The following is a 21,961-nucleotide window of genomic DNA, read 5'->3' on the forward strand; positions in this document are numbered from 1 at the left end:
GAGAGCACTCCATATTGTCGGGTGCTGCTCGGGGCTCCACCACTAAAATAGAATAAGATTAGTGGATTCACACCCTCATTATACAAATTTTGCGGGCGCTGTGGCTCTGGTGCTAATATTTCTTATCACTGATGCTATATTCTTTCTGCTCTAACCCCAAGGTTATTTGCTATCCACCTCCCCCTCAAGAACATATGGGTGCGTGTGATGGGATAATTTCAAATAGAAAGATAATGCTGCATTACTGCTTCTGTTACTGCCTTCTCAGGATTTTCAGATTCTTTTTAATTCTCTGTGTAGTTGTTACATTGCAGCCAGTTGGAAATCTTTCTTCTTGTTTTACTGATGATTGTGAGGTTAGAAGAATAAGTCTTTATTTACGGAGTACTGACTAAAGTACTGTACTCCGTAGTTGTCTTGGGATCCACAGCTTTCACATTCAAATGTTGTCTGCAGTAACACCCATGATGAATATCACTAAGATCCAGATATTCTGAATCAACCCTCATTTTGCAAGCAAATGCTCACATGAAAGATCTTAAGCTTCCTGAAATCAGCAAGTCGACAGACAGAAAGAATAAACCATCAACAGTGAGAAATATTATTATCAGGGCCATGCAGTGTCAGAAAGTTTGTTTGTAACACTATGACCACGCTAATCCTAATTTTGGTTTTGTTGTGTCCCAAGAAATATCTGTAACCGATTTGCAAGTTGTGCTTGACCTTTATCTGTCACGCACACAGCCTTTAGCCCACAATAAAGAATCATAGCTAAAAGAATGGGTGCCTATCTTGATCCATGGAACGTCTTTACAACCCGGAATGACATTTTTACCTAGGACTCTGGAGCACAAGGGCGGCGTGCTCCGGGAAGAGGGGATGACAACACAGTATCATTTTGATCCCTTTTTGGCGCTTGGCACCACTGGGCGTCAAGTAGGCTAGGCAAGCTTTCATGCCCGAATTGTAAAAAGGCTTCTCTAACTCCACAGAGCATGTCGGCTAATTCCGACATCATCTCTTTATTTATTTTGATCTTCTTTTCCTCTCTTCAATATGCCCGGCACATCAACTTCCTTGAGATACATCTTTCAACAGTTGTGACGTGGGACCTCCCACCAGAATATGGCGAAAGTCAGATCAAAGCGAAAGATGGAAAACTAACGCCTGGGTCTCCAGGTTGAATCCAGACTGGTCTGCGTACTTAAACTTGCCGAAGTTAAGGCGGCCTAAGAACGATCAGCACTGTTGACCTAAAGGATCCAAGGAGCTCATTTACCATTCTGGGTGATATAGTCGTTATCACTAAAACTGATCAGGAAATATTCGTGCTTTTTGTGATGTCGACGATCCCTTCGATCGACGGGAACTCGCGCAAGACTCTCCCACTTCTCGTTGAGCAGGAATCGATCTTGCTCACCGCCGTTATGGAGACCAAACTTCGCCAGCTCTGAAGCGAGGTTGTAGTCGATAAAGGGGCAGTACTCAACGGGCCTTATTCCTGCCTTTAGGACTCCAGTCGACGATGCAATTGAGCCGTTGACTCTGTCGTACTGGTACGACTTGATGTCTGTCGTCCATCGAGATTTAGAGATGATATCCGCCTGGCGATACACCGAGCGGGATTCTGATTGACCATGGCCAAAGCCGGAATCCCGCGCCAGAATCATCAAGTCTCCTGTGGGAAGGTAATGGATTTCCGATTGCGATGCAACCAATGTGGCTTTCTCGGGGTCCTCCTCCGTGTAGTCTACATACGTTGGCAATGTTACCGCGTACTCATGCACATACCGTTGTTTCCTCCCAGAAATATCATATTCGAGCAAACGCGCCTGCTTTCTATTCCGCTTCTTCGGCCCCCCTTCCTGGTTCATGCCAGACTGAAGCATAACGAAGAGTTTTTTCCCGTCAGGCGAAATCGTCAAGGCTTCAAAGCCTTGATTATTATTGCGTCCGCATTCAGGATCTTCGGGAACAGGTATTCGGTCGGGGTCATATATTGGGGGTGACGCAGCACTGAAGCTAAGTGTGTTGTTACGGCGAGGAAGGTATGCAGCCGGCGGTTGGATGGCTTGCAACATCCGCCCGCGACGCGAAAATTTATAGACATAAGGACCGTATTCGTCCGAAACCCAAAATGAGCCATCACGACCCAACGCAAGACCTTCGCAATCTAAAGAGATACGGCGTCCACCTGGTCCTGCACCACCGAACCCGTCGCCATTGATGGTCGCTCCTGGTAACGGAGGGAATCCCGGAAATGAAATAAATCCTGTGGCGTCGGCATCAATTCCAGTGGTAGGAGTACCATCTGGCCCTGTGAGGAGAATCGTGTCGAGATACTTTATTTGGAGATTTGGTTTGGATGGGTTTTCGGCGCTGGCCGTGGGTGCCAGAGTAAGCTTCAAGCTCAATTTCTGGACTCTTGCTTGCACATTCAGGGTACCATTGGTGTTCCTACGCTCCCATGTTAGTGGAACAGGCCTTATATCTTCACAAGGGATGCTCGTCTTCATACCAGCCGCGGTCTGGCAATGCCCACGCAATACCTTCGTATGATCCATCTCGTTTTCTCTGCCACGAAGATTGCTCTACAGCTATAGCGCTGCCGATACCGCCGAGTGTATCACCGTATTTATCTACCGCGTCTGAAGGGACGACTCCGTAGCCCGCCAGACCGTGGTATTGATATGTATGTCCGCCGCAGGTTGTTTCCCCCACCACTGGAAGATCTTTCGGTGGATATACCCTTCCACCCGACACAGCATTTGAGAGGGAAAGAAACCAGAGCAGAGAGCTCAACGAACAGTTCCATAGCGGCGCCATTTTGCAGTCGGAATGGCAAGCGGGGTTCAGAGTGCTTTTCCTTTTCTTTTTTTAAAAAAAAGAAAAAAGTGGCCGCTCTGGGAAATGTGTTCCCCTTTATGAGGGACGAGGGCAGCGAGCTCTTTTGCTTGGAATGAGCCTTGTGCAGCTCAAAATTGGACTTTGATTCGCCTTGAGCAACTAGCATTCTTGTGCTTCAACTAGCTACATATTGATCCGTATGGTGAAGAAGGACGCTGCACGTGTCTCTTTGCCCCCAGAAGAGCTCCCGTACTTTCTACATACATTAGGAAATGCGCCTAACGCGTCCCTTGTAAGTCGGCTTCGGAGTGACCCTCAATCTAGGCGAATATTCCAAAAGTTTGGAGTCCTAACCGAGCACCACTCGAGCCGGAACCCCTGTAGCATCTAGAGTTCTATCGTAAATGGTAGTGGGCGCAGGTATCTTGGGAAATACTCTTCCCTCACGACCCGTCTTCCTTGCTCCACCCAATGTCACTGTCAAGGACGGGGATGTTGTCCGGCCCAATGATGTTCGCTTTTGATGTCACGTTGGACCTGTTGTGGAGCGCTGGCGATATGGTTTCTTTTTCTTTTTGCCCGTCGCTGGCCACAAGATGAGTTGACCTGAAAAGCCATCATTGATTTCTCCTCTGCCCAATCTTGCACCCTGTGCTCCGTAAATGTGAAAGGTATTGTACTGCCGCTTCGCTCGACTCTCTCACTATCATTTCGACTTGAAAGTTGAAAGGCAAAGTTAACTACATACTTATAGAGCCGGCAGTTACCGCCATTCCGACGTACTAAATATGTGACGGAGGTTACCCGGAGAATTTTCTTATTATTGTACATAGGTTTTGATATTAATGGCTAAGATCAACCCGTCTGCTTCGATGTGACCATAAGTGATCCGGGTGGCATTGTCAAATGATATGTCAGAGCGCGCCGGATTTATACAAATATTAAGTTCACTTTCCATTTGTCCCCATTAAGCCTGTTTGGTAAGGACCGTTCAAACTCTTCCGCACTCAATATACAAGGGGATAATTATAGGGCTTTTAAACGCCTTACTCCCACGTGGTCGGCATGGACGAAAACTGTTTTGAGCTCATTCCCAGATCTTCGAAGACTGCGTGATCATCTACGAAAAAAGAATGAGTATATCGCCTTACAACAGCGGCGCTCGGAAACCTACCTCGAAGTGGAGAAGCTCGAACTTCATTTTCATGCTCCAGCTGCTCAAGCTCTTCTCCAGCTTCTACTTTTTCGCTCGGTTTGTTTTCAGTCATACCGCCTTTACCAAGTTCACCTCGTGCCTCTCCTATCATAAGGAATTGGGCATTAGGGTAATTAATGAACTTGGGCTCCAAAGGGACCCAACGGAGGTCGCGAAACCCATCCAAAATCCTATCATGCGTTAGATGCTGGACTCAAGAATAACCACAGAAATACACTTACTCCTGGGGGTATTCCGGAGGTTTTGGAAGCCGCGCCATCGACGGCCCAGGAAACTTCGGGCTTTTGGAGCTGACAACAAAAGAGGCCTTTTTCTTGAGGCCGAAATCTGTCTGGATTTCGGATGGTTCCCCAGGAATGGTGAGAATGTATGCTAGGTGAGAACTACGAGTTGTGGATGTAATTGCATAGACACCTTCGGCCAGAGGAGTTGCGCTTGGAACTTCCTGATGTCCCTGAGTTTTCGTTTCGTATTCCGTGCCCAAAAACGATTCTCTGATCGTTTTGAGAGTGGAATTCGCCTTCTCCACGAAGCCCATGTACCGCTCACGAGGAGACGATGGCAACTGTTTCTTTGGGAGGACAAGAAGTCGGCAATTAGGATCATCTCCAATCGGGCCTTTGCCTAGCTCCGCACCTAGGGGTAGAGGCCGCAGAACAATAAAACTCCGCGCAATGTCTTCGAGACTCTCTGGCTCTTCAACACCAACACGTGAACGAAAGAAGAAGTAGATAATTCCCTTCTCCAAAACGTTCGATGGTATTTCTTCTTCCCTGTCTACGGATCTTCTTACTGCGGTCTCTGGTTGTGTGGCCGCTCCTCCCTTACCCTCCTCCTTGGTTTCTTTCTGCAATCCCTTCCCTTCACTAGATGCCTTCTTTTTATCTCCGTTTATATCATGTCCATTCTGCTGCTTCTCAGCCTTTTTCAATTGGTCCTTTGGGGGCTGGCTTGGCTGCTGGTCTGCAGGAATAGCCTCCTCTTTAGCATGGGGCTCGTCTCCCACCTTCTTTCCACGTTTGACCTTGGCCCCCCCCTCATCAGTGGAGCCTTTCCGCTTGCTGCCAGATGCCCTTCTAGTTGCTGCACGTGCAGTTTGGTGCAATGCCTCGTTCGCTTTCACGGCTGCTTGACGAGTTGATGTTCTGGTGGGCATTGTGCAAAAATACGATGAACCAATGGAACAGGACTTGAAAAGAAATGTCAATTGTATAGCATCGAGGACATCAGGATTTTACCACTTTTCAGCATTGTCAATTAAAAGGAAAAACCTCATGGAATGGCAGTCTTTCAATATCGAGGTGTTGGCCTCTGACGTCATGGATGGCCAGCGGGATGTCACGTGACTATAACTCGTACCGGAGATTTGAGGAGGATAATCTTGATTCACGCTTGAATGTTGGCCTTTTTTATGGCCAAGAAATTAGTGACTTGCACGGAGAAGTACTCTATTCTATGGGTGGATGATCTGAAGAAGTGAAAGTGCTAAATGGCGTTCGTCTCAGCTATTGGAAGCACACCATAATACGCAGTACCCACGAGGAGACTCAGTCAATATCCATAGAATCACTCCCGACGGCACTTGACTCGTGCTTTTCATGGTTCCAATGTGCGGATGCTTCAGATATGAAGGGCCCATCTGAGAAGCGGTTTATCGGGTCAAGGTCCAGGTCTGTGTCAGTCTCGAAGCCGGAATATTCCATTTTAGGTCTCTTGGCCATAAGGAGTGCCTTCTTAGATTCTTGACGATTCAAACTCGGATGGCCGGAACGTAGAGACGATCTTTGGTGTAAAGAATCCAACGAAGGCCTCGATTTCCTCTTTCGGCTTTTCTTTAGACGAGCAGTGTCGTTTTCAGAGTCACAGCGTAAGGAGCGCATCCAATCGATCAATTTACTGTGTGACACATCATCGTGGTTTATCCGCTTCGGACCTGTCCATTTGGAATTCGTCGGTTGCTTTGAACCGGGCTCTGCCTCCTCGCCCCCGTCTTCGTATTGATATGGCCAAACCACTTCAAGATCAGCATCGTATCCAGAGTCTTGGTTAGATATATCTTCGATAGTGAACGCGCCGTCGAACTCGACACTCAAGCGACGTTTACGAGGGGCCACGGAGTCAAGCGATTGCTTCCGTTTTGGAGGTGTATCCTTCTGACGCCTTGCAAAATGGGATCGGCCTTGTTTAGTTCCCGATTCAGCATCGTCTTCGTTCGGCCCGACGGGATGCATATATGAAATTTTCGGAAGTCACAAAGAAAGGCTTTAGGGTGAAAAGACTCATGTAGCTGTATTTGGCCATCTATTATATGGAATCCGTCGTTGTGCCGTTCAAAAGCAGGATGGACTCAACCGGCCATGGAAGAAGCTTGTGGATCTAGGACTATTAGTGAGAAGTATCGATGCACCCTAGAACCTGAGGGCGTAGTGTCTGATTTGTTCAAAATAACGACAACACCAGACTCCTATCGCGCGAATTTTTGAACTGGGAGGTGGTAAGAATGAGATCGTCGTCATGGTCCGGTTGAAATTGTGTGATCGAAAAGATCGGTTTTTGGGTTTCAGAGTCCGTAAGGGACCAGCCAATGACACGTCGTTATAGCTTTGCTCGCGTGTATGGCCCAGTACGGGCTGGCTCCTCCCCATACAAGCCGCTCGAACCACAACTTCCGAAGAGTCCACGTACTTCACAGCGCCGTTGAGGGACAGCAGCGTAAGGCAGCAATAAAGGGCTTCTGATAATCAAATAGCATTCAATTGACACCGCGGCCTTTCATCCTATCAACTCAAGTATTGCTCTTCCATTGCTCAGCCGAGAGAGCCTGCAGAACACCGTGGCTTCGGCCACCACCCGTCAACATGCAGTCCGCTCCCACCATGCTCACAAAGGTTTGTCCCGCAGCTTTGGTGATGAGAGCTTGCCACTGACACCATTGTCTAGTTCGAATCTAAGTCGTCTAGGGCAAAGGGCATTGCCTTCCACCCCAAACGGTTAGTTAACCGCGGTCTTCATACCTCCTTTTCTCTCCGATACTAAAATGTAATTAGGCCATGGCTCCTTGTCTCCCTCCACTCCTCCACGATACAACTATGGGATTATAGGATGGGAACGTTGATCGATCGGTTCGAAGAGCATGACGGCCCAGTTCGAGGAATCGATTTTCATAAAACACAGCCGCTGTTCGTATCAGGAGGCGATGACTACAAAATTAAAGTCTGGTCATATCAGTCACGCCGATGTCTCTTTACGCTCAATGGCCATCTAGATTACGTTCGTACGGTTTTCTTTCATCATGAACACCCGTGGATTATTTCAAGTTCCGACGATCAGACGATCCGTATCTGGAATTGGCAGAATCGATCGCTGAGTAAGTGGTTCTGATGCTTTCGTCAACACGGTTCTTCACTGATATAGAGGGCAGTTTGCACGATGACCGGCCATAATCATTATGTTATGTGTGCGCAATTCCATCCAAAGGAGGATCTGATCGTTTCTGCTTCCCTCGACCAGTCTGTTCGAGTGTGGGATATATCTGGCCTCCGAAAGAAGCATTCCGCTCCAACCAGCTCAATGAGCTTCGAAGATCAGCTGGCCCGTGCTAGTCCTGCTCAGGCGGATATGTTTGGAAATACCGATGCCGTGGTTAAGTTTGTGCTCGAAGGTCATGACCGTGGCGTTAACTGGGTTGCATTCCACCCTACCCTGCCATTGATTGTTTCTGCAGGCGATGATCGCTTAGTAAAACTTTGGAGAATGAGCGGTAGGATTCTCTCTAGAATTGCCTGTGGTTGGAAAGCAACTAACCGTGTACAGACACCAAGGCGTGGGAAGTCGACACCTGCCGAGGACATTTCCAGAACGCATCTGCTTGTTTGTTCCACCCTCACCAAGACTTGATATTATCCGTCGGAGAGGACAAGACTATCCGTGTATGGGATTTGAATAAGCGAACATCCGTCCAGTCATTTAAGCGTGACTTAGACCGATTCTGGGTAATCGCTGCGCACCCAGAAATTAATTTATTCGCTGCTGGGCACGACACCGGTGTTATGGTATTCAAACTAGAACGTGAACGTCCGGCATCAGCTATACATCAAAGTCAACTCTTCTACATCACAAAGGAGAAACATTTGAAATGTTATGACTTTGTTAAGAGGACTGAGTCCCCCCCCATGTTATCACTCAGAAAGCTTGGTAGCCCATGGGTGCCACCACGGACATTGTCTTACAATGCAGCCCAACGCGCGATTCTAGTGACCTCACCAACTGATAATGGCACTTACGAACTTATACACATTCCGAAAGATTCGGCGGGGGCTATTGAGCCAACTGATATCAAGAGGGGCCACGGGACATCAGCTGTTTTCGTTGACCGCGATAAGTTCGCAATTTTTAATCAACCAACCCAGCAAATCGATATCAAGGACATGAACAACTCGACCTCCGAAACGATCAAACCCCCTTCTGGAACCACCGACATCTGTGTCGGCGGACCTGGCTTACTTCTCTTCCTAACCCCGACTTCTGTTGTTTTATATGATATTCAGCAAAAACAGCAAGTGGCTGAATCAAGTGCTAGCGGTGTTAAATATGTTGTGTGGTCGAATGATGGGCAATATGTGGCTCTTTTGAGCAAGCACAATGTGACAATCGCCACAAAGACTTTGGAACATGTGAGCACATTGCATGAGACAATCCGCATCAAGAGTGCCTGCTGGGATGATAGTGGTGTCCTATTGTATTCCACTCTCAACCATATCAAATATTCTCTCTTAAATGGGTATGTTGTTCTTCAACCTGGTGGATGCGGGTTACTGACAGTTGGTAGTGACAATGGCATTGTACGAACTCTTGACAACACAATATACCTAGTCCGAGTAAAGGGCAAGAGTGTTTGTTGTCTTGATAGAAATGCTCAGCCGATTATCCTCGAAATCGATCCGACAGATTATCGCTTCAAGCTTGCCTTGGTCAAACGCAACTATGACGAAATGTTGCAGATTATTAAAACTTCCAGTCTTGTTGGACAAAGCATCATTTCGTATTTACAAAAGAAGGGTTATCCAGAAATTGCTTTACAGTTCGTACAAGATCCCCAAACACGGTTCGAGCTGGCCCTCGAATGTGGTAACATTGATGTTGCCATTGAAATGGCGAAGCAACTCGACCGCCCTAAACTGTGGTCACGGCTAGGAAACGAAGCCTTAGCACACGGAAATCACCAGACAGTGGAGATGACTTATCAGAAGCAACGGAATTTTGACAAGTTATCATTCCTCTATCTAGCAACGGGCGACCAGGAAAAGTTAAATCGAATGGCAAAGATCGCAGAACACCGGGGAGATTTTACGTCCCGATTCCAAAACGCAATTTACCTTGGTGATGTTGAGGGTAGGATACAGATGTTTAAAGAACTTGGTCTCTGTAAGTATATCGCCTTCATAGCCGATCCTTAACAAGTGCTGATGAAACTAGTACCGCTGGCTTATCTCACAGCGAAGTCCCACGGGCTTACCGAAGAAGCGGAAGCAATCCTTGAGGCAAACGGTCTCACAGAAGATGAGGTTAAGCTGCCTGCGCTTGGCACACCGCAGGAGGTTCCCAAAGTTGTTGTTCCAACCTTCAAGTCCAACTGGCCTGTGAAGGCTGCTTCTCATTCTGCATTTGAGAAGCTGCTCTTGGCCGATGAAGAAGGAGAAGAAGATGAAGATGAAGCAAATGGGTATGAAGACGAGGGAGAACCCGCCGAAGAAGTGGAGGTAGATGAGTAGAGGGCTCGCGTATCTTGGTTGAGAGTTTTTGGCGGTTATGATTTCTTTCTATCGGAGATGGATTTGCGAAGATGGAAATTTTTAAACAGTTCTACTTTTTATTACTTGTCTTCGCTTTGATGATAGACTGGGGGAATAATGTCGATACCAGCTTATCTATGCCATGACCATGCTTTTTTTAATAATCAATTTGATCTGGCTCTCCCAGATGTAACATGTGGCTGGGGCAAATATCGTCACCATACAAGACTCCTAGTGCGAAACGGTACATGCTGATGTTATAGAATCAAGATCTAGTTACATCATGAGTTGGGTTGCTGAATATAGTACAAATATCTAGTGTACATACGTGGATATATACAATGCAAGCAGGGCATTCTATCATGCTTCATAAAAACGGGTCTAAATGGCACCCATAGGGAGCTCTAGGCATCATACCAAGCGCAATAGTCGCCACAGCCACAAAGGGGCCAGGGCAAAGCAGCCAGAGTCATCCCTGAGGAAGATCCTATGACGTGCCAAACGACGAGTCCTCCGTCTCCCTAGTCACATCTTCCATCCTTCCAGCCCGTCCTCCACCTCTCCTGCCACTTTGAACAATCAAATTCCTTCTTTCCCAGCTTTCGATTAACTTCGTTATGTGCCTCGCACATCCAATTTCCGAATTCATCTCTTCCCTTCACTTTTGGCTTATTCTTTCCAGAGGGATCGTTCATCCACGTCCGGAAATCGTCTGCGCACACCCAGCACGGGTACAGCTTTGAGAAGAGCGAGAGGAACGAGCGCATGTCATCTTGTTGCTGCGGGGTTGCAGATGTTGGGTAGGTCGCTGCCATTGTGTGCAGGAGGGTCCAAGTGCTTCGGCCAAGGGTCTCGACGTCAGCAGGGCAGTCTGAGGGGATGGGATCGGAGGGAGTCAAGGTTAGAACGGATCTCGTGGACGGCAGTGTGGCTGCGGTGGACGATGAAGAGGATGCGGTGGCAGCAGCGGCAGCGGCTCCGGCTGCGGTAGAGGAGGATTTCATCCTTGTGAGAGCGCGCCAGTCAGCAAGAGATGTACATGTGCGACAGCTGTGTGAACACGGGTCGTTAGCAAAGACAAACAACGCAGAGAGACCAGGTAAGTGTCGCAGGGGAGAAGAGGAACGGTTAACCTACGGTTTTCCATCTTTATCTAACACTACACCCTTTGGCAAATTCTGCTTGATTCCTTTATCACCCCGATTGGGTAGCTTTTGCTCCTTGAGGGCGTCGATCTGCTCGGTCAAGATTTCTGCCATTTAACACTCGTGGGGCGGGAAAGGTCGTCTAGACTGGGTTGTTTAGGAGAGTGTCAGTAGATAGGGAAAAAAAAGGAAAAATTCAAAGGAAGACAAGAGAGTGAAGTACGCTTCGTTAACGTTGCCTTTCAATCGTACAGTTAATGTGGTGAATTATGTACTCCCGTACTCCGTACTCCGGTTTCGAATCGCGGCGGAGATCTGGACCTCACGATCGCCGACCAACCGCACGTCATGTGGAGAGATAAGGTCCGAGCGCCAGCCAAAGACAAATATAACACCCGCATTTGCCCAGCGCATAACACAGCGCAATAGCGACATGTCTACTCTGTACGGAGTACAGGGAATTTCATTGATTGAATACAGTTACTGGTGACTATAGACACGTAGAATCCTCTGTTTGACGCGTTAAACACACCACCACTACGTCGAGTTTTTGCCTGGAAGATTTGGCCGAAAGGTTCCCCAACATTACAACGCAAAATGTCGGACGATTCAGAGTCAATTTCGTCCTTCAGTGCGCCTGAGGATGACATCGTCGAAAATGCGCTCCGTGAAACAGTCGCAGAATGGTACAGATTGGAAAAATTCGAGGATCTGACTATGAAGCGCATCCGCAGAGCGGTTGAAAACGCCTTAAACCTACCAGCTGAATTCTTAAAGAGAGACCTGGGTTGGAAGCCAAAGAGCGAAGGGATTATCAAGAACGAAGTGGTATGATCCCCATCTCTAACCTCCCAACGGCTTTTGCTCTTTGATTTCGCTTCACTCGTGGCTAACTCCAAGATCTTCTCTCCAGGACCGGCAAGACCAACTGCTTGATCAGAAAAATAAGATCCCGGCTTCTCCCTCACCCAAGAGACCGGCAGGTTCCACTACATCGACGAGACCGCCATTACAGCCCAAGCGTGTTAAGAGAGCGTCAGCCGCCACATCGGAAGCACCGAGGAAGAGACGAAGGCAAAGCGCACTACCTTCTCACCGAGAACGCGTATCCGCACTATCCAATACTAAAAAGCCGTCGGAAAAGGAAAGTGATATCGAAGAAGGAATAGAGTCGGGCATCCTAGCGAAACGGACAAAAATGGAAAAGAAACCTAGAAAATCCTCGAGACCAATTGTGGAGTCTGCTTCTGAGACCGAAATTGAGCCGCGGAACTTGCGCGATAGAGATGAGCAACCGGAGAGTGAAATGTGTGCTGTGCTGAATGAACCACCGAGGCCTAAGCCGCAGGGAAAGGTAATCGTGAGAGGGAAAGCCGTTGAATCCACGCAGAGCGAAGAAGCTGCCTCGGAGAGTGAAATGTCGGAGGTATTAGATGAGGCCCCAAGGCCTCAACAGCGAAAGCGCAAAAACCGCCCAACGAAGGGAAAGGCGACTGGATCTAGCCGTGGTAAAGATGCCAATGTCGACAAGGACCAAGCGGAGATCAAACGACTGCAATCCTGGTTGGTTAAGTGTGGCATAAGAAAAATGTGGCCTCGCGAGCTTGCGCCGTTCGATACACCCAAAGCGAAGATACGACATCTAAAGGAGATGCTCAGTGACGCTGGGATGGTCGGACGATACAGCATTGCGCAGGCCAACGTTATCAGAGAAACAAAAGAGCTTCAAGAAGACCTGGAAGTCATCCAAGAAGGTGCGAAGAAATGGGGGAGAGAGGAATCTGACGATGAGGGGCTGAACCGCGGACGTCCTAGACGGCTAGCGACGCAGGAGGCCAAAAGTTTTGATTTCCTTAATGACGACGACGTAGAATCTGGCTGACATGGGGTGTTTCTAGGCCAGTTGTGTTGGGGCCCATTCGGTATCCTGATAGCATTTACGGCTTTCCCGAAAAAGTTTGCTTTTTGAGTCTCTGAGCATTTGTATGAGCCTATATCTAATACAATGTTGTACCCTATGGTCGATGCTCAGGAGCCTTTTTGGGAATGTCTATTTTGTAGTTTATATAATTATTGAGCTGTTTTTCCGCCGCCCATTCTCTGGGCGATGAGGCTGAAAACTGCCACAGAAGATATGAATAGGACGAGATTATAAAACTAAGCCCATTGTTAGCTTGTTCTCTCTTGGAAAAAGTTCACAGCCATACGGCATTTCTTGAGTATTCATTTTCTTCGGCCTCGGAACGGGCTTCTACGAAAAGCCGGCGGAGATTTGGAAGATTTGCCTAGAAATGTGTGAGCACTAATTGAACGATGGGCTGTGTATCTTTCAATTAAATTTAAGGGAGATACCATTGCTCGCTTCCTGTGTTCTCTAGTTGTCGGGAAAATGAAAGGTCTGCTTCTTGGTGCTTGTACGGAGAAAAGTGGAGGTTGCAGGCCAACTGAAAATCATGCCAAGCCTCAAAGAAGCTCGTCCACTCTCCGCGGCAGCACTTCACGTTGGGGGTTTTCCTTGCTAGGTTTATAGCTGTAGAACCTCAAACAGAATAACAGAATTACAAATCCCTCTCGACGTGCCGTGAAGGCTACCCGTGTTGGAACCGGGCTAGATGGGACAGTCCTACGAGCGCTAGCTTCAGTAGAGCATAGCAGGCATAATGGCTAGTGTACTCCGTAGTCTGACTTTATATCCTCCAGGGAAATGAGTAGTTGACCATCCTCTTCTTCGGGCGCAAGGGACTATTGGTCCTACTTTTGACTGTATTCTTTGAAGGCAGCATCCACGTTGCAGGATTGCTCTAGCGATAGGAAGCACTGGGCTGTCAGCTCCCTAATGAATTATATAAGCGTGTCATTGAAACCGCCCATTCCAATTACGGAATAGGCCGATTTGTTGCCCATCTCTGTGTAAGCTCGACGGGAGGGAGTCGATGCGAGGACGGTGGAAACGATCGCATTCAGCTTTTAATCTCGAGATTCAATGGAATGAGAACTGGCAGGGACCATATTCTGCATACGGAGCTTGCCACCACAGATTATCATAGTCGGTCCCCATTGAGGAATTCCTGGAAGGACAACTCGGGTTCTGTTCGTTGCCCGTCGGCGTGCTCCTGACCCCACACTCCAAGCCATTCAGCATACTTCTCACAGACGGCCTGGCCTCTGTTCACTCACTTTGAGACATGGCAGTTAATCGGATAAGAGGCGCATTTACAACGCCTCGAAAAGGAGAGACATTCGAGCTGAGGGCCGGTCTAGTGTATGCGTGGCAGTAGTTACCTTTGGTGCCTTTGACCGTTGCTAACATGGGTTGCGTAGGTCTCAATATGCACACGAGAGGTATTTCTAGTTTCCCAATTTGATCTGGCAGAGAATGGCAAGGCTTATAATATGCTAGGAAGGAGGCGATACAAAAGACCATTATGGCTATGACCCTGGGCAAGGATGTCTCGTCCCTCTTTCCAGACGTCCTTAAGAACATAGCTACCGCCGATCTGGATCAGAAGAAGCTTGTATATTTATATCTAATGTTGGTGACACCTTTTCTTGCTGGTCGATATCCCCCGGGGATTGCACTGCTTTAATATCCAAGAACTAATCCCCTATGTAAGGAATTATGCCAAGTCCCATCCCGATCTCTGCATCCTCGCCGTCAACACCTTTGTTCAAGACTCCGAAGACCCCAATCCCCTGATACGAGCGCTGGCCATACGCACAATGGGCTGTATCCGAGTAGACAAAATGGTGGACTACATGGAGGAACCACTGCGGAAAACACTACGAGATGAATCTCCCTACGTGCGCAAAACCGCTGCTATCTGCGTTACGAAGCTTTTCGACCTCAACCCCACGCTTTGCTTGGAGAATGGATTTTTGGAAGCCCTACAAGAAATGATCGGGGATCCGAATCCAATGGTAGTGGCAAATTCGGTTACTGCGCTTGCGGAGATCAATGAGACTGCGCCAGAAACCAAGGCGCTCCAAATCACTCCGAATACGCTCCGAAAGATGCTAATGGCATTGAACGAATGTACAGAATGGGGTCGAGTGTCGGTTCTTACATGCCTGTCGAATTATAGAACGGCGGACCAGAAGGAGTCGGAAAGCATTTGCGAACGAGTTGTTCCCCAATTCCAGCATATAAATGCTGGCGTTGTTCTTGCTGCAGTGAAAGTGGTATTCTTGCACATGAAGTACATCAATCCAGAAACAGCGAAATCTTACCTTAAAAAGATGGCGCCACCATTAGGTGAGTCTCGTACAAACTTTTGCCGGCACTGACAACCCAGTGCTGATCCATTACCTAGTAACGCTCGTGTCTGCTGCTCCCGAAGTGCAGTATGTCGCTTTGAGAAACATTGACCTCCTCCTTCAAGCTCAGCCAAATATCTTGGATAAAGAACTCCGGGTTTTCTTCTGCAAATACAACGATCCGCCTTATGTGAAGTTTCAAAAGCTGGAGATAATGGTCCGGATTGCCAATGAACGGAACGTAGATCAGCTACTCGCAGAGTTGAAAGAGTATGCACTGGAAGTCGATATGGATTTCGTACGTCGGGCCGTCAAGGCAATCGGACAGACCGCTATAAAGATTGAAACAGCGACCGAGAAATGTGTTACCACGCTACTAGATCTCATCAATACCAAGGTGAACTACGTCGTCCAAGAAGCTATCGTCGTGATCAAAGACATCTTTCGAAAATACCCAGGCTACGAAGGCATCATCCCTACTTTATGTCAATGTATTGATGACCTCGACGAACCAAATGCTAGGGGATCGTTGATATGGATTGTAGGAGAATATGCCGAAAAAATTAGCAACGCTGGTGACATTTTAGCTGGTTTTGTGGAAGGATTTAATGAAGAATTCACCCAGGTTGGTTAATCTTGCGACTATTTTGTTCCAACAAACCATCTAATTCATTTAACAGACTCAGTTGCAAATATTGACGGCGGTTGTTAAGCTATTTCTGAAGCGGCCCGAAAAGGCTCAAGGGCTGGTTCAGAAAGTATTACAAGCAGCAACAGCAGAAAGCGACAACCCTGACATCCGCGACCGAGCATATGCTTACTGGCGACTACTGTCAAACACGACAGACACCAATGCCGCCAAAAACGTTGTATTATCTGAAAAACCTCCAATAGTCACCACCATCCAATCCCTTCCGCCTACTCTCCTTGATCAATTGCTTCACGAACTATCGACGCTAGCCTCTGTTTACCACAAACCACCAGAACAATTTGTCGGACAAGGAAGATTTGCGGCTGATGCTGTACAAAAGGCCGCCATCGAGTATGTTCGCCATCCCTAACAAACCCTACAAAGGTGCTAACGTTCTAATAGGGAACAACTGCAAAATGCTCGCGAAAATCCCCTCGCTGCGGCGGCGGCGGCAGCAGTTACCGGCACTTCCACAGCTCCAATCCAAAATAACGTTGAGAATCTACTGGACATCGATTTTGATGGCACAGCACCTGCGTCTGCGCACAAGGAGCCTCCTTCCGGCATGTCCGGCCTTGAAGGCCTGGCTGGGACACCAATGAGGGTTCAGTCACCTGCTGCGGGGGCGTCACAACCTAGCTCAAATCTAGAAGATTTGATGGGCGTATTCGGAAGTGGTCCGGCGGCAAATGATGGCGGGTTTGGAGGAAACACAAGCAGCTCTGGCGGAGCGGACTTGATGAATGGCTTTGCTGGTTTGGACCTATCTCGGTCTTCCACTGCTCCTGCGGCTACAAGTACAGCCGCGACGCAAAAGCAAAACAATACGGATACCATTGATCTTATTTAATTAGATTAGCAAGTCTGGATGCAGCAACTGGGGAATATAGAGGCGCTTCAACGCACACATGATATTTTGAACATTTATATCCGTTGGGATTCTAGGGTATCCCCAGTTAAACACCATCACCTGATAAGAACTAGTACGAGGTTGCAGGCCCAGAGTCTAGATCGTCAGCAAAGGGCTCTCCTGGTAAGCTTTGTGCCACATCCAGTGCACAAAAGGACAACAATGGAACCATTTACAAAGCTATTTCTTGACCAATTGACTGTGACATCACCCGATTCACTCCCAAACGGAATGTAGGATAAAAGCTGTCTTAGATAGAGTCCACAACAACACCGATTCCATCAACGACCCATATCCCTCGAGCACTCTGCAGTCACTATAATAACTAGTCCAAGGCAAATCAATCCGCATGTCATCAAGCGAAGAAGCCCAGACCGCTCATCACGAACCGCCCTCTGACGACCTCCAGGCCTCCGCCCCACCCCCACAATCACCACGCCACCAAGAACAACAGCAGCAGCAGCAGCCATCCCTCTCGACGACGTCCTATTTCACCTTCCCCGTCACACATGTCGTCTCCGGCCTCTACCGCCGTTTAACTGACCCTGCTCCCGAGCTCCCTCCCAAGCCGCCCACCCGTACCGCCACAGAGCCCATGAATTCCAGCGCTCCGAGCGTCGTATTTACACCCCGGCGCACGGCGTCCCCGTTCCAACCACCGCCTCTCACACCACTCACACTCAATGCCTCGCCAGCGCCGTCGACTCAGCTATTGACGCATGCGTTGGCGGAGGAGATTCGATTACTTGTTCCGCCTAGATTGCAGCTAGTCGATACGTGGACGCTAGCATATAGTTTGGATCGGGATGGGTCGAGTTTGTCCACGCTGTTTGAAAAGAGCAGTCAGTGCGCGGCGAGAAGTCAGCGGGCGGGATATGTACTTGTTGTGAAGAACGTTTCTTCGGGGAATAATTCCGCTGGGGTAAGTGACAGTGGGGGTGGAGGAGGCGGAGAAGCATTGTTTGGAGCATACCTCACAGATCCTCCACGCCCAGCATCACATTATTATGGGACGGGGGAGTGCTTTCTGTGGAGAGCTAGCACGCTTGCTTCTACGCCATTGCTGCAGGTTGGGCTGAATGGCTATGGGAATGCGCCCGGGGGACAAGAGCAACTTGATTTGACAAGTTTACCTCCCCCGCCAAGTGCGGATACGACGGATTTGCGGGGCAGAAGTACGACATTTAAAGGTGAGGAATGGTTCATACGCAATGCTGTAACTCATGTTAGCAGAGATCGGGACGAAAGTCCAGCCAATTGCTCCAAGATCCGGAATATTCACAAATTCTCGCTGTGATACTGGTCCCGATAACCCTGTTTGCTAATGCAAGAAATGATACTACAGGAGAAAATCTAAGAAGTGGAACTAGCACGCCCGATCGAATACGTTTTAAAGCATTCCCGTATAGTGGAGTGAACGATTATATGATACTCTGCGAGACCGGGTTCCTAAGCGTTGGTGGAGGGTAGGTTTTCGTTTGATTCCACTCCAATTCCTTTTCAACCTCCCAATAGAGCGATCATTGTGCTTAGCATATATGTGTACTGACTTTCTACGCTGCTAGTGATGGCCATTATGGCCTCTGGCTTGACGACTCGTTCGAAAAAGGAGTTAGCAGTCCCTGTCTAACATTCGGGAATGAACCATTATGCGACGAAGGAACGAAATTTGATGTTTTGAATGTGGAGTTATGGTACATTGGGAATTAACCAGCACATATATCTCTTGATCATTTTGCTATGTACTTAATCCTATTCTGAAGCCACATAGCTCCTGTGACTCTCACCAAAAAATAAATAAAAATAAAAATAAAAATAGACAAAGAAAGAGTGGAAAGCAACACTATTCACAAAACAACTTTGCCTGTTTGACAGCCTGTTTGTGGAGTACACATCCATGAAATGTAGATGGCCGAACTGGAATGTAAGCCTTAAAAGCCATGAAGGTTCTATATGTTGAACTACCAGCCGGAGCTTGAAGTCCCACGTCATCCTCTGGTTATGCGTTGTCGCCAAACCTTTAAGGCTGATTGAATGGGAAAGGTAAAGTGACCAAGACAAAGAGCAAGGAAAATAAAAACTGAAAAGCGAATTAAAAAAGGGTATATACAGTGTGAATGAAGTAGAAGAATACAACGCCTCTACACAGGCGAGTTTACTTCCCGAATAAGGAAAATTAATTGATGTCAAACAAAACACAAAATCAGGGAAAAAGGAGGAAAAAGACTAAAATCTCCAAATACCCACTCCCGTCTGACCTCGTGCACGCTCATCCTAATTCCAAAACTCCATTGCGGTGTCATAACTAAAATGGGCTATTCACGATCTCATCTTTTCTCAGCCGCGCGCTGCTCCTTCTACCAAATCTGGCCGGGGTAACCGGACCCGCAATACTTTCTCTCGTTGGTTTTCGGAAACTTTGTTTCGCAACCATATTGACCTCATTCGGGAGCGCAACAATGACGTTCTTGTCACTTCCGAACTTGAAGTTATCAGCCTTAACTTCCTCCGCATATCGCTTGATCGTGTAAGGGTCCTTTCTACCGGCCAGAACCTTCTTCAGATTCCAGGTGATGATGAAAGGTCCCGTGGCCGTAATAATAGAGGTTTCACTGGAGTCGAGGCCGGTGTTGAAACGGGCCGGAGTGAATGACAATGGAGCCCCAGTCTCATGTTGGAATTGGGCCACATGGGATGGCTGAAGACCTAGACGACGCGGCTGTGGTTTGGAATCCTTTCCAAATGGCTTTTCGAAACCGAGCCTTCCTTCGTTTTTCCCCTCTTTTTGGAGCGCATCGATAAGAAGAAGGTAGGTACGGCATGTTGCTAAGACCCAGCGACCATCTGCGGAGACATCCAGACCAATGATAGGTTCGCCAAGTGCAGGAATGTGAGTCTTTGCGTTTATTCCTAGCCGATCAAACAGGCGAACATCTCCTTTGTTTGACGCAACAGCTATATATCCTTTTTCTGTTGTAGCAGCGACCGAAAAGTCGTTTTTGCTGACATATTGTTTCAAATCTGCTTCGACAAGCTTATTGCCCGATAAACGAGGATCGACCCGATAGAGTGCATTGCGTGAAATACCCAAGAAAGGTTGATGAGAAGTCATTTGGGAAAATTTCTAACTCAAGTTAGTCAAAAGGCCCAATAGAAATCCACCAAAGGATGGGTACATACATTCTCTGGAGCAAAATTGGTCACAGGGATATCGTCGTGGACCTTCCATTCATCCACAACTTTTCCATATTCAAGATCCATGCGGTATAGCGTATTGGGTTCTGATTCATTCTGAAGAATCATATTTGAATCCTCTGCATGAAGCATAACCTTCTTGGGACTGAAGAGTTTGCCCTTTGAGGTTTCAACCTTCGATATATTTGTCGAAAATTCTAGGTTATTATTTGGCGTATGCTTAAAGACCCCGATCTTTGAGCCGCGAACGACAAACGATCTGTCATGCTTGTAGCCGACGGCAAGTTGGGAGTTGACGTTCCCATCGTCTTCCTTAGTCACAACGTCGTCCGCTTCTTCGTCCGAATCGTAGTGCTCGCTTCGCTGCGAGTCATCGATCTCATCTGCTTCTTCCTCTTCTTCCTCTTCCTCCTCGAGTTCCTCGGGGATGTCTTCCATGGTGAGATCATTGAAAGCTTCCAAGACGTAGTCACGCTCATCGACCTTAGTTTTAGACCACTTCATTTCATGCAAGTATTCCCATAGCGCTTGCATCAAGCCCTCTTGGAACCGTTCTTCCACAGCCTGGTTTTTAAATCTCAAGAGCCAAGAGTAGGCTGATCCATCTGCTGTATAATGATTGAAGATGAACGAGAGGTATTCAAAATTGAATACTGGATTAATATCCGCCACCACAGGTTGTCCTAACCATTCCCTATCGGTGCCGGTTATTTGTAACCAGTACTGCCAGTTTCCAACTTCAGACACTGTTGCCGTTACAAAGTGGTCCTGAAGAATGAACGTTCCGGAGTTGAAATCGAAAAGGTGCAGCTCTGCAGTCTCTTTTGCGAGGACCTCAAGCGCATCGGGATGCACCGCGGCAGGAGGAGCTTGAGTTTGTCCATCAGACTTTGCTACAGTGAGATCTTTACCTACTACAACCTCCTTGGACATTGCAGCGGCTGATTCCTTGGACGTTGGGCTGACAGGACTTGCAATAGGGCTCGCGTTTGGTATGGGACTTTCTTCTTCAAACGAAAATTCCTGAAGCTCCCTTTCCGTAGCCTTCTGGGCGCTCCGTCTGTATTTTCGCTCGTACTGACACTGGACTGCCGCGAGGACAAATGTCGCAACTTTTTCAGATGAGGTCGAGATGTCACACACAAATTCGTAGAGATCGCCGACGTCTCCACTTAGATCTCGCCAAGCCAGTACTTTCTCTCCTCCTTCGCGTACCTCAGATCGAAAATGAAGACTTTGATCTAACAAGAATGTCTTTTCATCCTTGTCGCCACCAAGTCCTTCAACGTCGCCTCCCTCGTTCTCGTCATCCACGAGCTCCTCTTCACCCTCCTCGTACGCACGTTGTATGACCAATTGGTACTGGAATTCTTGCCCCGTCCGTCTGATACTGGCGGCAGCGTCTTTGAAAATGAGCTCGGAAAACCCCTTTGGCGACAGCGGTCGGACGATGTAGAGTTGGCCTTGGGGAATTTCGATAATGGACTCCTTGGCAGCGTCGCCGAATATAAATTTGCTTACTGCGGAAGAAAAATGAAAAGATTAGTATATTCCCGAAGGCTGGCAGCGTTGTGTTGTGCAGCTGCACTTCTAGGGTGGGGGAGGGGTCGAAAGCTTCCTGCTAGAAAAACACACCGTTTCGGAGCATAAACATGGTGGTGGACTTGGAAATGAAAAGTAGCCCTTAGTTAAAACTTGATAAAATTGTTCAATAAGAGCATCACCGAAAGAAAGTAAAAAGCAAAAGGTAAAATAAGGAAAACACCGGTTTAATTCCTGAAGAGGTGAGGATGAAGCTCAGGAACAATGTATTTTTCGAGGGAATGAATGTTTTTGCATGACGACAAAACAAGCCAAAACCAGGCAAACACCAACCTTGGTGACGGTTTCCGTGGCAAATGGCTTGCAGGG

The 21,961-nt window shown here is 47.8% G+C and overlaps 9 protein-coding genes across 9 annotated transcripts; 4 read left to right on the forward strand and 5 right to left on the reverse strand.

Annotated features, from left to right (window-relative positions):
• Positions 1-1,140: 1,140 nt before the first annotated feature.
• Positions 1,141-2,826, reverse strand: CIMG_07702 (uncharacterized protein; the record flags this gene model as incomplete). Its single annotated transcript, XM_001240538.2, has 3 exons — positions 1,141-1,229; positions 1,280-2,457; positions 2,519-2,826. The coding sequence occupies 3 exons, from the start codon at positions 2,824-2,826 to the stop codon at positions 1,141-1,143; spliced, it is 1,575 nt and encodes a 524-aa protein (XP_001240539.2).
• Positions 2,827-3,667: 841 nt separating this feature from the next.
• Positions 3,668-5,327, reverse strand: CIMG_07701 (uncharacterized protein). The gene is made up of 3 exons (XM_001240537.2): positions 4,285-5,327; positions 4,022-4,233; positions 3,668-3,967 (listed from the first exon to the last, which is right to left on the reverse strand). Exons 1-3 carry the CDS (start codon positions 5,217-5,219, stop codon positions 3,894-3,896), a joined length of 1,221 nt encoding a protein of 406 aa, XP_001240538.2. The 5' UTR covers positions 5,220-5,327; the 3' UTR covers positions 3,668-3,893.
• Positions 5,328-5,429: 102 nt separating this feature from the next.
• On the reverse strand, positions 5,430-6,565 carry CIMG_07700 (uncharacterized protein). The gene has a single exon (XM_001240536.2). It carries the CDS (start codon positions 6,292-6,294, stop codon positions 5,611-5,613), a length of 684 nt encoding a protein of 227 aa, XP_001240537.1. The 5' UTR covers positions 6,295-6,565; the 3' UTR covers positions 5,430-5,610.
• Positions 6,566-6,726: 161 nt separating this feature from the next.
• Positions 6,727-9,984, forward strand: CIMG_07699 (coatomer alpha subunit). Its single transcript, XM_001240535.2, has 7 exons — positions 6,727-6,951; positions 7,004-7,053; positions 7,111-7,430; positions 7,485-7,823; positions 7,877-8,843; positions 8,892-9,487; positions 9,539-9,984. Exons 1-7 carry the CDS (start codon positions 6,922-6,924, stop codon positions 9,832-9,834), a joined length of 2,598 nt encoding a protein of 865 aa, XP_001240536.2. The 5' UTR covers positions 6,727-6,921; the 3' UTR covers positions 9,835-9,984.
• A 100-nt stretch (positions 9,985-10,084) lies between these two features.
• On the reverse strand, positions 10,085-11,239 carry CIMG_07698 (FAD dependent sulfhydryl oxidase Erv1). Its single transcript, XM_001240534.2, has 2 exons — positions 10,993-11,239; positions 10,085-10,905 (listed from the first exon to the last, which is right to left on the reverse strand). Exons 1-2 carry the CDS (start codon positions 11,112-11,114, stop codon positions 10,377-10,379), a joined length of 651 nt encoding a protein of 216 aa, XP_001240535.1. The 5' UTR covers positions 11,115-11,239; the 3' UTR covers positions 10,085-10,376.
• Positions 11,240-11,456: 217 nt separating this feature from the next.
• On the forward strand, positions 11,457-13,166 carry CIMG_07697 (transcriptional regulator). Its single transcript, XM_001240533.2, has 2 exons — positions 11,457-11,828; positions 11,914-13,166. The coding sequence occupies exons 1-2, from the start codon at positions 11,598-11,600 to the stop codon at positions 12,880-12,882; spliced, it is 1,200 nt and encodes a 399-aa protein (XP_001240534.1). The 5' UTR covers positions 11,457-11,597; the 3' UTR covers positions 12,883-13,166.
• Positions 13,167-13,959: 793 nt separating this feature from the next.
• Positions 13,960-17,009, forward strand: CIMG_07696 (AP-1 complex subunit beta-1). The gene is made up of 7 exons (XM_001240532.2): positions 13,960-14,262; positions 14,322-14,342; positions 14,401-14,532; positions 14,615-15,252; positions 15,311-15,879; positions 15,935-16,296; positions 16,348-17,009. The coding sequence occupies exons 1-7, from the start codon at positions 14,186-14,188 to the stop codon at positions 16,793-16,795; spliced, it is 2,247 nt and encodes a 748-aa protein (XP_001240533.1). The 5' UTR covers positions 13,960-14,185; the 3' UTR covers positions 16,796-17,009.
• Positions 17,010-17,135: 126 nt separating this feature from the next.
• Positions 17,136-18,658, forward strand: CIMG_07695 (TLD domain-containing protein). Its single transcript, XM_001240531.2, has 3 exons — positions 17,136-18,045; positions 18,201-18,321; positions 18,421-18,658. The coding sequence occupies exons 1-3, from the start codon at positions 17,205-17,207 to the stop codon at positions 18,563-18,565; spliced, it is 1,107 nt and encodes a 368-aa protein (XP_001240532.1). The 5' UTR covers positions 17,136-17,204; the 3' UTR covers positions 18,566-18,658.
• Positions 18,659-18,861: 203 nt separating this feature from the next.
• CIMG_07694 (vacuolar import and degradation protein 27) lies at positions 18,862-21,830 on the reverse strand. Its single transcript, XM_001240530.2, has 3 exons — positions 21,686-21,830; positions 20,036-21,570; positions 18,862-19,979 (listed from the first exon to the last, which is right to left on the reverse strand). Exons 1-3 carry the CDS (start codon positions 21,702-21,704, stop codon positions 19,161-19,163), a joined length of 2,373 nt encoding a protein of 790 aa, XP_001240531.1. The 5' UTR covers positions 21,705-21,830; the 3' UTR covers positions 18,862-19,160.
• Positions 21,831-21,961: the final 131 nt, after the last annotated feature.

Source organism: Coccidioides immitis (assembly GCF_000149335.2).
Source record: "Coccidioides immitis RS genomic scaffold supercont3.3, whole genome shotgun sequence".
Lineage (NCBI taxonomy): Eukaryota > Fungi > Ascomycota > Eurotiomycetes > Onygenales > Onygenaceae > Coccidioides > Coccidioides immitis.